Here is a 15127-nt window from a genome sequence, read left to right as displayed (position 1 = left end):
AAATATAATGACTTCATATCCATGAAACATCATCTGGAGCCATATTCCTACAATGACAACTTTCCCCCAGTGATGAATGGTGGCGCTAGAGTGTTAGCCACCCTACCGACCCGTAGCTCCACCAACGGAGGGTGAGCTTCAGGATAATTACCCTGACAAAGGCAGCTCTGTGCCTGGGTGCAGCCCCTCCGGAGCCAGCCCGTCTGGGGCTTGCAGGCTGGAGCTCGTCTCCTCCCCACCTTCCCCCCCTCTACCACCACCGCCAACACTGCTACGGCTTTCTCAATGCACTTTGTCTCCTCTCCGTGCACGGAGCAGGAAGACGAGCGCAAAAGTGTGTGCACGGACATGCGCACGTTTAAACACCACACTCTTATGGGTAACGCAGCACTGAGCAGCATTCTCACAGACAGTTGAATGGAGACAATAGTTATATGGACACACACACACACACACACACACACACACAGGAACAGGTCGGCAGGTAGACGAGACAAGAGGAGACTCCACATACTTTTACAGCCTTGTTAACAGAACCAAAAGGTTTACATGGAAGTTGTCTGTGCTGACAGGTGGCCACATCAGCACACAGACAGAGACAGCACACAGATAAGCCTGGGAAACATCTAGTGATAGGGTCCGGTGTAGTAAATAACCAGCTGAAGATAGTTCTCTATTTAGAATTTGAAAACACAAACAAAAATCATCTTATTTAAGTAAAATGAGGGAAATTAATACAACCACAGGTATGAGATTGACATTTTCACAGTTGATTGTGTTTACATTTGAAGCAGAATCTCTCCTGCCAAGCTCCATTAGGACTAATTTATGTAATTTAATTAGACATTAGGCTCTGTTTCACCCTGAGGGCTGTCCTTGTCTAGCCAGTTGAGCTGCTAATGTTAGCAGTAGCCACAGTTCGTTCATTGATTCCTACAGCTCTTCTCTTTAATTGATAGCTTCCAAATCCAGAACTGTGTGTGTGTGTGTGTTGGCATGTGTGTGTGTTGGCACGTGTGTGTGTATTGGCACGTGTGTGTGTGTGTGTGTGTGTGTGTATAAGAAAGACAAATACAGAAAAAGTTTGCCGTGTGGCTCTGCTCTCAGGTCATCGGTACCAAGAAAATACGTCTAAAACACAACAGTATTGCCATATTAGCGCCTAATATGACATTATAATCTTTCGTGCTTACTTTACAATGTGTTGGGCGCATAATATCACACTCCCCTAATATGTTCAAACAGTGCACTGTAATTTTTAGCCCTGTGCCATTGAAAAATACCAATTATGGCAATTAAGGTTAAATACAGCTTTTAGCGTGAATTGTGCCTTTTCTTGTTCTTGAACAGAAGACCACATGGAATTGTTGATTTAAATGATAGCTGATGTGGGGTAAGGTAATGTATAATTGTACAATAGTTAATAGAAAAATCACATACGATTTAGTCATAACAGTAATGAGAAATAATGGATTGTTGTGAAGTTGTGAAGCTGATGAAAATACAATAGAGTGGATATTGGATGTCTGGCAACAATTTGACTATTAACTGAGTAGAAACAAATCAAACATGAATACAGGATAACGTGCAATCTATTATGGCTTTGGGCTCTGTCCAAGGTTGTACTTTTCATTTAAAAAGATAAAATGCAATTTTCTATTTCAAATGGGAAACCGCCTGAATACAGTTATGTCAACTTTCCAAGTGTTTCATCATCAAAAAAGTCCAATCCATCCAATGAACATCCTAAACACTGTATCTTGCATCATTATTTCTACATGCTTACATATTAGTTGAGACAGAGACAAATGAAAAAGTATGTGTGGACATATGGACCAAGAGGCTGTTACGATGACGCAGCTCTCATCAACAAGTATTTTACCTCCTCTAATAAGCTATCAGAACGTTTTAGGTGTCGGGAGTCCAACCTCTAATGTCCACCTGGCAGAGCTCAGCAGTGTCATAGCTCCAGCATCGCTGCACTGCAGCTGCCAGAGTTAGAAGAGTTTTAGATATGAGTGAGGCAACCATGCATTCATTCAAATTTGTTTATTAATCTTTTTCTAATTATTTTTATATTTGCAAGATAATGCAAATATTTAAAAAAAGAAAACCCTTACAGCAGCAGTTGTGGGAGTCATAGCAGTGCACACTAAGTGGTTTTGTGATGAAACTTGTCACAGTGACAATTATACTGTAGAGAAGAATGGTTGAAAAATAAATTTTGTCCACCTCTGAATTCCTGGAATTATGTAACTACTTTCCAAACCAACCACGACTTGAGTAAAAATGTCAAGCATGTCAGAAAATATCAAGAGAGGACAAGGATACCGCTTAATATTGTGATTATCTAATATAGCATCCTAGTTAGCTGCTTTGTAGGATAAAGTGCTGCTCTTCATTCTGCGCACAACCTTGTTTGTTTAGTATGAAATGGGCGTTAGCATTAATATCTAATAACTTTAAATAACCGCAAAAATGGCCACCAAGACAGACATCAGAATAAGTGAAATTAACTGCTGAGATGCAAATTTCTTTGTATTTCAACAGAGATGCCTCTCTTGATTCATTATGTATTAATATTGCATTTATATTTCATGTATTAAATGCAAATGTCTTAAAAACTGAACACTGCAAAAATACTGCAGCACTTTTAAACCATAAAAAACTGCAACTCTATGATGTGTGGCTCAGACACGGGTCACACAGCCAGTGAAGATTAAAACAATGAGTAATACAGCGCCATGTCAGCAACCACAACATGAACAACACCTACAAAAACATGAGCCCATCAGGTCTGGTTGCATTGTGTGTGTGTGTGATGATTTATACATGCACCTCTGACCCCAACAATGTTTCCCACCTTGTAAAGTCCGAAGAAGCCAAGGTCTCTGATGACAGACAGGGCACTGACCCTCGGCCCCGTGGTGATCTCTCCTGCCACCTGCAGACGGATCTTTACTATCTCCAGCGGGTTGGTGAAGATCACCTGGGAGCCACCAGCCTGGAGGAACAGAGAGTCGAAAAGAAATGAAAATAATTAACATAAAGAAAAAAAGAAACGGACTAGAAACACCTAATTTTAATATTTATTTCATCTATGTGAGATTTTATGTGTGTTGCCTGAGCTCCATTGAAGAGAAGGGTTAATTTCAACAAATTAATTTTAAAAAAAAAACAAACATTTGAATAAATCAAGATTAATGAACTGTGGTCTGTAACAACTTTTCCTACTTGTACACAATAATAAGTGATGTAATTTTAACAGTAGTGCAGCCTCAGCAACCAGCTGCAAAACAAACATGTAGAGAGGAGGAGAGTACAGGAGAGTACCGGGAATTCAGCTGATGCAGTCGAGTCTGTCAGCTGTTTGTCTTCATCACAAAGACCCTGCGGGGACTCTGACTTCTCTTTTTCTGTCTAACCTCTCACTTTACACCATTCTCAAAACCTGTACTTGTGAAGGGAGGGAAACAATATTGCAGCAAGTTCAGACTGGTTTCTTTGCCTTTCAGGTCGGCAGGGCTTTTAAGTATAAGAGGTAGCTGTGGTAGAGTTGTGGCAAAACAAACCTTTAAGTGTGTCTAGTCAGGGAACTTGACAGCATTTCCAGAATTCTTCCAAATACTGTGAAATTTTTACAGTGTTTGTCTGACTTACTTCTCTGTCTCTAATGTTCCCTTTCATTGTTTCGGTCTCTTCCTCTGCCATCTTTAGAGTATTGTCTCTCTTTCTGTCACTCTGTTTCTTTCTTTGACCTCCTCTCAAACGATCTCTCTCATCTTCTCTAATATTGTCTCTCTCTCACTACGGTTGCCAGTGGTTACTGTAGCTACACGCAAAAGGGCGGCACATCGCAATTAGATAGCAATCGGTTGCCATGGCGCCATCTCTGTCTTAAATAGGCCTGGTCTGTTTGTTGTTGTTTCTCTCCCACCCCCCCTTCTTCCTTCATTCGCTTCGTTATGAATGATGGATTGTGTTCATCGACTCATGCCTTACAGGAAGGCATCAAGCTCCAATCTGCAACACGGGCAATTTTTTTTTTTTTTTTTTGCTCAAAGTCCCTCAGATTTAAATGTTACCATATATTGCCTAAGAGAAGAGTGGGAGGAGAGAAAGAGAGCAATCATAATCGTCTCATTGAAGGTGTGTGCAGCTGCTTTTTTAAATAACACTGAATACAGTGGGCTTCAGCTTCCCTTCCAGAACCAACAAGAGGCTGTGAATAGCAGGAGGGCCGCCGCTCCAAAGCCGCTATATCTCACAGCTAAGTCTTTATGACTTGTTTTATGGAAAATAACCTAGTTGATTACATGCTGGCTAATAGCGCGAGCATTAAGAGGCTATTGGTTCTGGCCCCTAGCAGTGCTGGCTGCTTCAACTGGATACTAATGAGACTGGAGATGGAGGAGATGGAGATGTTGTTTACTCAAGGAGAGTAAACAACAACATCGTTTAGAGAGATGAGCTGACAATTAGCCCCAACAACATGAGATAAAATGAGTGACAGTGCAAAGCTTTTTTTGTGCGAGTCACCGTCCCGTGCCCTGTTTCAGCAGATTCCTACTTAACTGTGGAAAATAACTCGGAAATGTTGAACTTTGAGAGGACGGGAGAGAATCAGACAAATAAACAGAGAGGGCTAATGAGAGAGAGAGAGAGAGAGAGAGAGAGATAGTGAGACAGAAACAGAGATAGGAGTAGACAAAACAAGAGAAGTGAGGGAAGGTCGGGGTTGAGGCAGAGAGGTTTAGAGTTGTGATTATGGGTTGACGGTGTCGGCAGCTCTCTGATGATTCCCGGGTAATTACAAGGCAAGGTGATCCTTAAAAACCTGGGACGTCAGCACCTTATGCACGCATCACAGCTCCTGGCTATGTGTGTGTGTGTTTGTTGGAGAGCAGAAAAGCTTAGTAAAATTTGGAGGACTCCCCTTCTCCCAAAACAACTAGGCACACGCACGCCAACCATTCACTTCAAGCCACACACAACAGATTAGCACCAGCTAAAAACATTAACCACCATCCATAAATAACAATCACACTTTTATTTGTGCTGAACAGCCTTCGTGCTACATGTGCAGGTCCCGGTGTGTGTGTGTATGTGTGTGTGTGTGTGTGTTGTGTGCTAGATTCTCTGATAATGTTTTCATAATTCACGTCAGGCCTGAATAAGAGAGCCATTACAAAGACTTAAACTAACCATTCAAACTGCGATACATTTACAATGAATACTAACACAGTGTTACTGCCTTTTTACTCTCAGTCTTACCCCACTCCTCCTTTCAGCAATGACCCAGTAAGTATTTTGTGTAACTTAAGCCCTAAAATGCAGGCCAGTAACTGCCAGATAAGCATCCAGCCAGCTCAGTCAACGGAGCATGCCATTCTTACCAAATAATCATTAGAAACTGGCAACCAACACTGGAGCTTAATGGTGCTCAGCCGCAGGTTTAGAGAGAGAAAGAAGAGGAGGAGGAGGAGGAGGAGGTGAGGAGAGGAAAGGGTAGGTGAGAAAAGGAGATTTAAGAGGGCAGAGAAGGGTAGTAGGAGATTAAAAAAAAAGCAAGAACAGAAAAGATGAGAGGAGCAGAGGCATGAGACAGGACGGAGATAGAGAAGCTGCTTGAAATAAAAAGGTGCGTACGTAACATTACTAGTCCCCCCCGTTCTATTTTTCCTCCCTTTTCGTTCTGTCTTCTTCTTTATAGACTGTGGATCCGCGGCTGACACTGTGGTCCAAACCGACACTTTCACAGCTACCAAATGATATAAACAGATTTCATGCGCTGTGGCTGGAGCCTCGCTAAAAACCCAGTTCAGGAGGGTTCGACTTATGTGTATGTGTGTGTGTGTGTGAGTGTGCGCGTGTTATGTGTGAGTGTGTGTAAGATAAAGTGGCAGGCAGAGTGCAGTGCCAGCACTAACACCGGGGCCTCAGCCAGGATGAAAGGAGCTGTCACGACGGCTCACGGAGGAAAAGAGGAAAAATCCATCCATCCACACTCCTCTCCTCTACATTTATCCTCTCCTCTCTCTTTGCTTCTGTTATGGTTCTGCTTCTGAATCCATATGGCTTGTATAAAGAGACAACCACTATTTTTCACACCCAGTACGGCGCACAATATATCTCCAGTATATTAGCTTTCTTGTAGTTGCGGCGCTGTACTCTTTTCTCTTTCTTAAAAACAAATTCGCTATCCGGAACAGACCTGTAAATACGCTGTGCTAAAACATTTTTCAAACATATTCCCAGAACTAATAAGGTCAATTGAATGTGCCTGAGTGGGCCTAAACCCATAATGACTTGTGTATCCTGCTTTAGTGACCAGCATCAAAAGAGGCATGAGTGAAAGACCTTCTTTCATTTGCTCAGGCTAAAGCTGCTGAGCTTGGTGGACTACCTGTGTGTGTGTGTGTGTGTGTGTGTGTGTGTGTGTGTGTGTGTGTGTGTGTGTGTGTCCATGCATTGGGGGTAGACTGTGACAGCTCAGTGATCAAAACCTATGATGGGAGGGAAGAAGGTAACAGACTGGGGGTGGGAGTCTCAGGTAGCAGCCGCTGTCAATCTTCTTCTCCTCCCTTAAATATGTGTGCGTGTGTGTGTGTGTGTGTGTGTCCGTGCACCTGTATGCTCTTCTGTTTGTCGCACATGCACATGCTCCTGAAAACATGTACAGTATGCACGTTCGCTCTTTCATGTGTGATCTCTACACGTTCCATCAACAAACAGTGACTGCTGGCCTCAAAACAGCTCCATGTCTGTCTGCTTAACTGTCAAAAGGGCGGCACTCAGAAAACAGGTAAACATAGTTAAGAGATGTATGCTGCCTTAGTACTCTACACACTGTCTGTGTGCTGCACAGCATCATTTCAGCACAGTGCACTTTGAAGAGCCAGGATGATGAAGAGGGAGAGAGAGGTAACGTGTTTGGGTTATTATGGGAAAAAAGGTGAACACTAAAATATGCAGTGTTGGCTTGTGTTTGAGTAAAATGCTAGCAGACTTTTGCAAACAAGATGAATATCTGGGGCCATGTTCACACATAATGTGAAGCCATTAGCGGGAGACAAACAAACTGGGGACCGACTCGTAAAAAACTTGCTCCGTAGCACTACTACAGGTCAAAAACTCTACAGTTTAACTCTAACTTATCTTAGAAATGATTATTAAGGAGTTCCAGTGTCTGACAGATGTAAAAGTTGATGGAAAAGATGGAAAAGTTTATTTACAAGAACCAAGAGTTTTACATCAGTGAAGAGGAGTGGATGTTAGGTATGATTAAACATTGTCACTGTTTGATGAAGCAGATTCAGAATTCACATACAGAAGCAGAAGTCTACAGTATAGCGAGTGCAGTTCACATTACATTTCTGTACATTACGTACGTCTGTTTTCTCCTCCTCCTTAAACTGCATAAATGTCAACTTTAATGCACCAATAACTGCGATGTCTAATGCAATGTGAACTATTTACTTTAGAGCTGCAACAATTGGTCGATTAATAGCTTAGTCAATCGACAGAAAATGAATCGCTAATTGATATTCAATTAATTGTTTTTAGTTATTCTTAAGAAAAAGTAAAAATTCTCTGGTTCTAGCCTCTCAAATGAATATAATGTAATACAAATGATTATTTTCTGGACTCACCTCGGACTCTGGGAAACAGTAATCAACATTTTTTACCTTTTTCTAACATTTCATAGACCAAACAACTAATTGATTAATTGAGAAAATAATGGACAGATTGATCAATAATGAAAATAATCGTTACTTTCAGCCCTCATTTACTTTTCTGCTTGTTTTTGTAAAACAAAAAAATGTCGTGTTAGGTAGAAAATAGTGGCTCACGATGAGGTGTGTGAACACCACCGCTGAGAAACTCCACCATTTTATTTGAGGGCCCAGTACACGTATATAGTGCCCTCAAAAATTCCACAATGGAACAGATAAAGTAGTGTCAGCGGCATGAACACTACTTTCCGCTAGCAATCCCATAATACGATGCATTTTACAGTTGCAAAAATTACTGTTGTGCAACTCTACAGCTATCAGTGATGACGCAAAATGATGCTAAGTCCAAAATCTCAACTCACTGCTCACTATTGAGTGTCTATTATATAGGGAGTAGTGGGTGAGTAAACGAGGGAGTGATTTCAGACACAGCCCTTATCGCTGTATTCCAATCCATCCTTTGTACACTTACACATCACAATTCACAAAATAAAATCTAAAATTAGATTTGATTGGAATTGACAGTTTTGCTGTGAAAGCCAAAACCTTTAAAATTGTAAAATAGTTGGAATCACACAAAAAGCCAAATGTCTTATTACCACTGTGGTCCCAGTAGTGGAACTGTCCCTGAGAGAGAGGTCTGCTTATGATATTGTCTTACATAGGGTCTTGGCTAAATGCACAGATTGTTGAGTCTTTTGAGTCGTTAGGATAAAAAAAACTCTTGAATGTAACAATCAATGGTCAATCTCTCTTTAAATTCTGAACAAGGAGGAAAAATTCGATGCAATCTGAGTCCTGTGGATAATAATATTTAATATTTCATGGCAGCTACCAACACATTTTGGCTAAAAGCCTTCATCAGGGTCTACACCCTGTGTGTAGGTCATATTGGGTGTACTATTATACTCAGTACTCCGAGTACCTTGGATTTTTTCTTATTGCTTACAATTCTTGAGGCCCTTGACTCCGAAGAGCACTTTTGTTCGTTGAGTGTGACTTTTTGAAAAAACAAAAACAACAAAACACTTTTACCATTTCTTTATATATCAAAAATGCAACCTTCTTTTTTTGAGCATCCTTAAATCTGTCCAGGTTGTGACTAATCATAACTCTCCACGTTACCTGCATGCTGTACAAGCCAGCCAATCAGTGCTCATTTGTGACTTACACATCCACCGGCCAGGATCTCAGCACCCAGAGGGACTGTGCCATCTTTCTGCCTGGTCTTTCCTCGCACAAAGTCATTCACCTGGAAACACAAAAGTTATAATATCATGCGAAGACCAACAAATTTAAAACTGGTATAGTGTAACATGATATAAATATACAGGCTATACACAGTATACAATGTTTTATATAGGATATTAATACTACATTTTACTATTGACTATATTTTGTTTCCACTGAAGGATACCCTTGTTTTATTTACATTTATATCTTTGGTATCAGTGCTATTAACAAGTATTGGTTGTAACAATAACAGTATTACTGATGTAATTAATTCTTTTCTTCTCATGAAGATACCTGATGGACAGTTAACAGATGCAGGTGCGCTGGAGTGTTGCTGACTGTCCCTTAGTTATGTGGTCACATTCACATGTGTGTCATGTGTGTATCACATGAAATAAAATACGTATAAAACATCAAATGACGGAAGAACTGCGTGGATCTTTGTCTGTGTGAATGTGCATGCATATGTCTGCGTTTGCTAACGCAGTGACTTACTGTGAGCTTTATGGCTTTCTCGGGCGCCACACCCAGTAGCTGTGGTACCAGACCTATCATTAGGAAATGACGAGATGATTAGAAAAAAAGAGTGCTGTGGTCCCCCTACTCACACACACACACACACACACACACACACACACACATATACATATACCACTTCCACACACTCCACATGAAGTGCGGCTTGCCGCTGCATGCGTTCGACCCTGCAAGATCCCCCAGACGCTAATGAAATCTACTGATGTGGAGTGTGGGGACATCAGAGTAGCAACAGGAGAGAGAGGAAGACGGGGTAAAGAGAGGATGAAGAGAGAGAAACTGCTTCCCAGAATAGGAAAAAAGGGCAGAGAGTATAAAACAAACCAACCAAAAGTTTACGCAGACCTCAATTACAACCCAGAGCCGGATAAAAATAAACAAAATAATCACAACAGAGCACAATGAAACTTGGCCCCCTACCCAGCCCAAAGGCAAGAAGCACAGACACACATTTCCTCAAAGTAACAAACACAGTTAATAATCTACAGTAGTTTGTGTGTAGCGAGGCCACACACACACACATAATCATATACTCAATTTGGAACTTGGCTAAAGGATCCTGCCTGGAACTTATAAAAAAAAGCAAACCAAAATCATTTTTGAAATATTTTTTTAAAGTGTTCACATACTTTCTTCAACACAGTATATACATGTATTCTATACACACACACACTAACACACGGACATGGAAAAATCTTGGAACGATGCTCACCGTTTCTCCTGTGCTGTTTTGTTTATGAGAGAGCCCAACATCATACTACAAAAGTAATTGTGCCAGTTTTCCGATGCTGATTCTTCACTAAGCAGATTTTTCTGACAGTGAAGGCACTTTCAACTTATATTACATAACTACAGTTTGGCGGTCAGAATACCGGTCTGGCCATCTATCTGGAGCCAGACCTGTCTGTCTCTATGTCTGTGAAGCCTTTCCATTCTTGATGGCCTTTGTGTTTCCCACAGAAATTCAAGCATTCAAGTTTCCTCTTGGGAGCCCAGTGCTGTCAATCAAAATCATGAGATTTTAAAAAGGCCCCGCCACCGTTTTTCAGAAGTCCTTTTTTTTTTTTTCAGTTCTTCTAAGACCTCGACAATAAAGACACAGACACACTAACCCCTGTTCCTGAAGACAGGGCAGGTAGTCATTAGGGATGTCGTGCCCTGGTATGTGCGTACCTGCATGCCCAAGTAGTTGCTGCTGCACGCCGCATACTTGTGTGTCTGCTCCGAGTCTGTATGAGTGTGTAAGTTCAGACGTGCGACATCACCATTTTGTGACATAGGCCTAGAGGTATGTGGCCTTGCGTGTGACGTTCATTGTCCTACTCTGAAAGTCCCCAGCCAACCTAATCACTTCAAAGGAGACAGGTCAACAGAGAGGCGAACTCACACCGCCCTCCTGTCCACCCTACACTTTTCTTCTCCACTCGTCTCCTCTCCCTTCTCTTCTCTTTTATTGTCCCTACTACTCGCTTGTTCTTTCTTCTCTCTCATCTCAGCTCTTTTTTTTTTTTTTTTTTTCCAAAACCTGTTTTGTGGATTTGGGTGCCTGTGAGTTGTTTTTGTGTCCGTAAATACAAATTGTGGGATGGATTTTGGCCAATTTATTTTAGTTTGGACTTAATAACATATACTGAACGTTAAACCTACATTTGTATATTGCTCTCTAGCATGACCATGGTAGCCACCACAATCATGGAAATACTGTTGTTGGAGGATTTTCTATACGGCGAGAAGAACAAACTACTTATAGTGCATTATAGTGAATGTATAATATACTTTCTAGCTATTGATGCAGGCTAAATTCTGCTTGATACCAACAGTACAGTTTGCGACCATGACCAATTAGCACAAATAAGTGTATGTGGATATATAAACAATGGAAGTTTGAATTTGTGTTTGAGTATACTGACCTCGGTAAAGGCCGAAGAAGCCCTCGTAGCGGACCACCTTCTTGAAGCAGTCAAAGCTGCTCTTGTACATGAGTTCCCCCACCAGAGAGCCACTGCTCCTCTGGTTCTGCATGCGTGTCTTCACCAGATCAATGGGGTATACCGCTGTGGCTCCCACAGCTACCAAAAATGAAACAAAACATATTTAAGATATTGATTGCATGTTATGAGAATATTTTCTATTTATTTTAACACATATTTCCATTTTCTGGTATAAATCATACCACTATTTTGGGAAATTTTTGATGATAATGATTTTATTGTACCTTTCTTTCATTTTTGAAAATAATTTCATACAAACTATTTGGAATGACCTGCTAGAAATGTAGATTAAATAGCTAAGAAAGCAGTTCCTATGAAAACTGTTCACAGCATGCTCTGTGGATTATTAAGAGTAACAGAGACATTGCTTCTGGAAAGAGATGTTGCTGCAAACTTCCTGTCACCATTATATTGGGGTGGCAAACCAAAACATAGCTGGATAGATAGATAGAGATGAGTGACACAAGATGTTTTTTTTGTAATTTAGGTGAACTGACCCTTTAAGAGAAGAAAGAGGAAGGGGAGGAGGAAGAGGTAGAAGGGGAAGTCTGTAGAGGTAATGTTAAGAAAGACATTGAAGGAAGTGTTTTGATTCCCGGTATCTTCGGGCCAGTCAGACGGACACAAACAAAAAGAACCGACCCAAGGCGACAGGCTTAATTAGAGAGAGACTGAGAGAAAAGAAGGGATGGCAGACCCATACCTCCTTATTAAGCTGTCTCCTTTGGGATAGAAGGAGGAGGAGAATGGAGGAATGAAGGAAGGGAGGAGGAGTAGAAAAAAACAGTGGGGAGTCTGAAGCCAAACACAAGGCCTGGGCACCACCCTTCACCCCCCACCTCATCCTCCCTCTTCTGATCACTCACACAGGTACAAAAGAATCCACACAAGAGGGTTTTCCCATGGTACGCAGAGAGGCGAGAGACAGGACAGAGTGAGAGAGAGGGATGGCAGACAGAGGGGAAGAGAGAGATTGAGCGAGAACAAGAAAGAGAGGGAGCACTTCTCTTAAAGCAGGGGAGCGACCGTTGTTCTTGTAAGCAAAGGAAAGGGCAATAGAGGGGCCATTGTCCTCTCTCTCTCTCTCTCTCTCTCTCTCACCCTTTTCTTAGGAGGACAGCAGAGGGCGGGAGGCAGGTAGGCAGGCAAGCAGGGTGGTGAGGTGGGTGGGTGGTGGGATGAAGTGGATGCAGGGGAGCCAATGGGGCGTGACTCTTACCCCCTGCCACTGAGCCAAGGGCGAACCTGTAGACTGACTCTGCAATCTGGACTAGGATGGGGCGGGAACCATCACTGCCCAACTGCTGCTCGCACAGAGGAAAAGAGACAATGAAGACATTAGACATTAGTGATTTGTTGAATATCGCAAACAAAAAACAGACAGAGCAACTGGAGAGAGACATGACACAAGACAAGCGGCTGTTTCAGACATTTATTTCTCTATACCAATCTACAAATATTTCAGTATGTCTCTCATTAAACTTTGCATGCCACATATTTAGTTCCCCAGATCTGCAAGCTAAATTGCATGCTATTAAATCAATCATTTGTCATATTTTCTGTACAGTGTTTGACAGCAAGTCCCAATTTCATGATGGACATTTGTGCATGATGGTCATTTCCTAAAATTATGCTGACAAGAAAAGTAAATGTTTTTAATGTATGAGATGCGCAAATAAAAACATGTTGAAAGTCATAGATCACACTGATGGTTCAATATGTCGTCAATACGTTCTGTATTAAATTACAGTATCATAAATATGTATCATAATAATAAGATACAATAATGAGTGAATGCAACACAAAGTCCTGCACATTGTGATCATGTGATAGATTAGTTCAAACTGCCAGAATTAGTGAACTTTGAAACTAGAAGATACTGTTCATGAAATTTCTGTTGTTCTACTGCAAGAGATGTGTGGTGTGTTTTCAGTTGGGTAGGTTGGAAATACAGAATGTATGAATATTTTCTACGTTTTAAAATAAACAAAAGATTGTTTGCATAAATTATTATTAAAGTATTAACTAATATCTACCGTTGTAGCCCATTACAGATCTGATAAGGCAATCTTTTTGGGTAACTGTCCCATCTGATTCCTGTATGTAATTATACAGTACTGTGCAAAAGTGTTAAGCACTTAAGATTCTTATCCATAATGCAATACCATCAGGGAGGCGTCTGATCAGTCCCAAATGTATTCTGCAGAATGCCAACGACCCCAAACATACAGCCACAGTCATAAAGAACTATCTTCATCGACAAGAAGAACAAGGAGTCCTGCAACAGATGATATGGCCCAACAGAGCCCTGATCTCAACAACATGGAGTCAGTCTGGGATTACATGAAGAGACAGAAGCAGCTGAGATGCCAAAATCCACAGAAGAACTGTGGCAACTTCTCCAAGATGCTTGGAACAACCAAGTACCTTGAAAAAGTACATGCAAGTGTACCGAGGAGAACTGGGGCTGTTTTAAAGGCAAAGCACAGCAGATATTGATTTAATTTAGGTTTCTTCTGTTTATGAAGTTAACTGATAAATAAAAACTATTCATGGCAGTATTGAAAGCATCTCCACTTTACTTTTAGTGTCTAAAACTAGTGGCAGAAAATATGTGTCACTAGAAACTGGATTTTAATCATTTATTTTTGAGAGTTGAGTTGAGTTGAGTAATTGCATCAAAAACTGAACCTGAATCACATAATTTGAAACCAAATTTATTAGTTCGGAACTGAATTCCAATAAAATTGAAACTGAATGTAATATTGTGAAATAATTCAGTTGCTCTGAAACTGTATTTGATCCTCACTGAAAATTCAACTCTCCATATACTTCCACATTCAGTTCTCATAATTCAAGTTCAGCTCTTGCAATTCAATTTCAGTTCACTGAGACACATCCGGTTGTTGAGGAAGAGCAATCGAGTGCAGATTGTAAGACCTCCTTTTCACGTACTGTAACGACTATTTTCTCTCAACCATATCAACAACCAATGGGAGCTGAATAATTCAAAAGCCTAAAGTGTTTTCTCTATTCTATGTAAAAACTGTAGTTTTATGTCCTGCCGTTTCAGAGAAAAATTACTTTATTTGAGTTTTGCGCCTGATCTGTCGCCACGGTAACGTTGTGGCCTGAGTGGGCTTCTGTTAAAACTATCGTATCGTAAATGGGTCGAGTTCATTTTTTAAATTGCGTGAAAATTCCCCTCAGTTCTCTGGACATGATACTCCGAGCTGAACACCATCAGTTTTGAGCATATCGAAGCATAACCAAAGGCTCAATTCACAGGTTTGTATATGAATCTGTGAATCTGCATTCGACTACTCTTCTTCAACGACCGTGTTTCACTCAACTGAAACTGAATTGCGAGAAGTGAAATTGAATTGTGACAACTGAATGTGGAAGTATAAAGAGAGTTAAACATTCAGTGAGGATCAAATACAGTTTCAGAGCAACTGAATTCAATTTCATAATATCACATTCAGTTTCAAGTTTATTGGAATTCCAAACTAATAAATTCAATTTCAAATGATGAAGTTAAACAACACAAATTCAAATTATGAGATTCAAATTCAGTTTCTAGTGACACATATTTCTGTCCATATAAAACTTTTGTACAGTACTGTATAA

The 15127-nt window shown here is 40.8% G+C and overlaps 1 protein-coding gene across 1 annotated transcript in view; it reads right to left on the bottom strand.

Annotated features, from left to right (window-relative positions):
• The window catches only part of LOC122969681 (calcium-binding mitochondrial carrier protein Aralar2), a 50171-nt gene that overhangs the window by 8592 nt on the left and 26452 nt on the right, over window positions 1–15127 (bottom strand). The window contains exons 10-14 of the mRNA XM_044335590.1: window positions 12717–12801; window positions 11417–11575; window positions 9465–9517; window positions 8908–8988; window positions 2864–3004 (exon numbers count right to left, since the gene is read on the bottom strand). Coding sequence (XP_044191525.1) covers window positions 2864–3004; window positions 8908–8988; window positions 9465–9517; window positions 11417–11575; window positions 12717–12801 — 519 coding nt within the window. The remainder of the gene's footprint in view (window positions 1–2863; window positions 3005–8907; window positions 8989–9464; window positions 9518–11416; window positions 11576–12716; window positions 12802–15127) is intronic.

This window comes from Thunnus albacares, chromosome 19, assembly GCF_914725855.1.
Source record: "Thunnus albacares chromosome 19, fThuAlb1.1, whole genome shotgun sequence".
Lineage (NCBI taxonomy): Eukaryota > Metazoa > Chordata > Actinopteri > Scombriformes > Scombridae > Thunnus > Thunnus albacares.
Note: the sequence above shows the minus strand (reverse complement) of the source record. Positions and strands in the feature narration are given on the sequence as shown.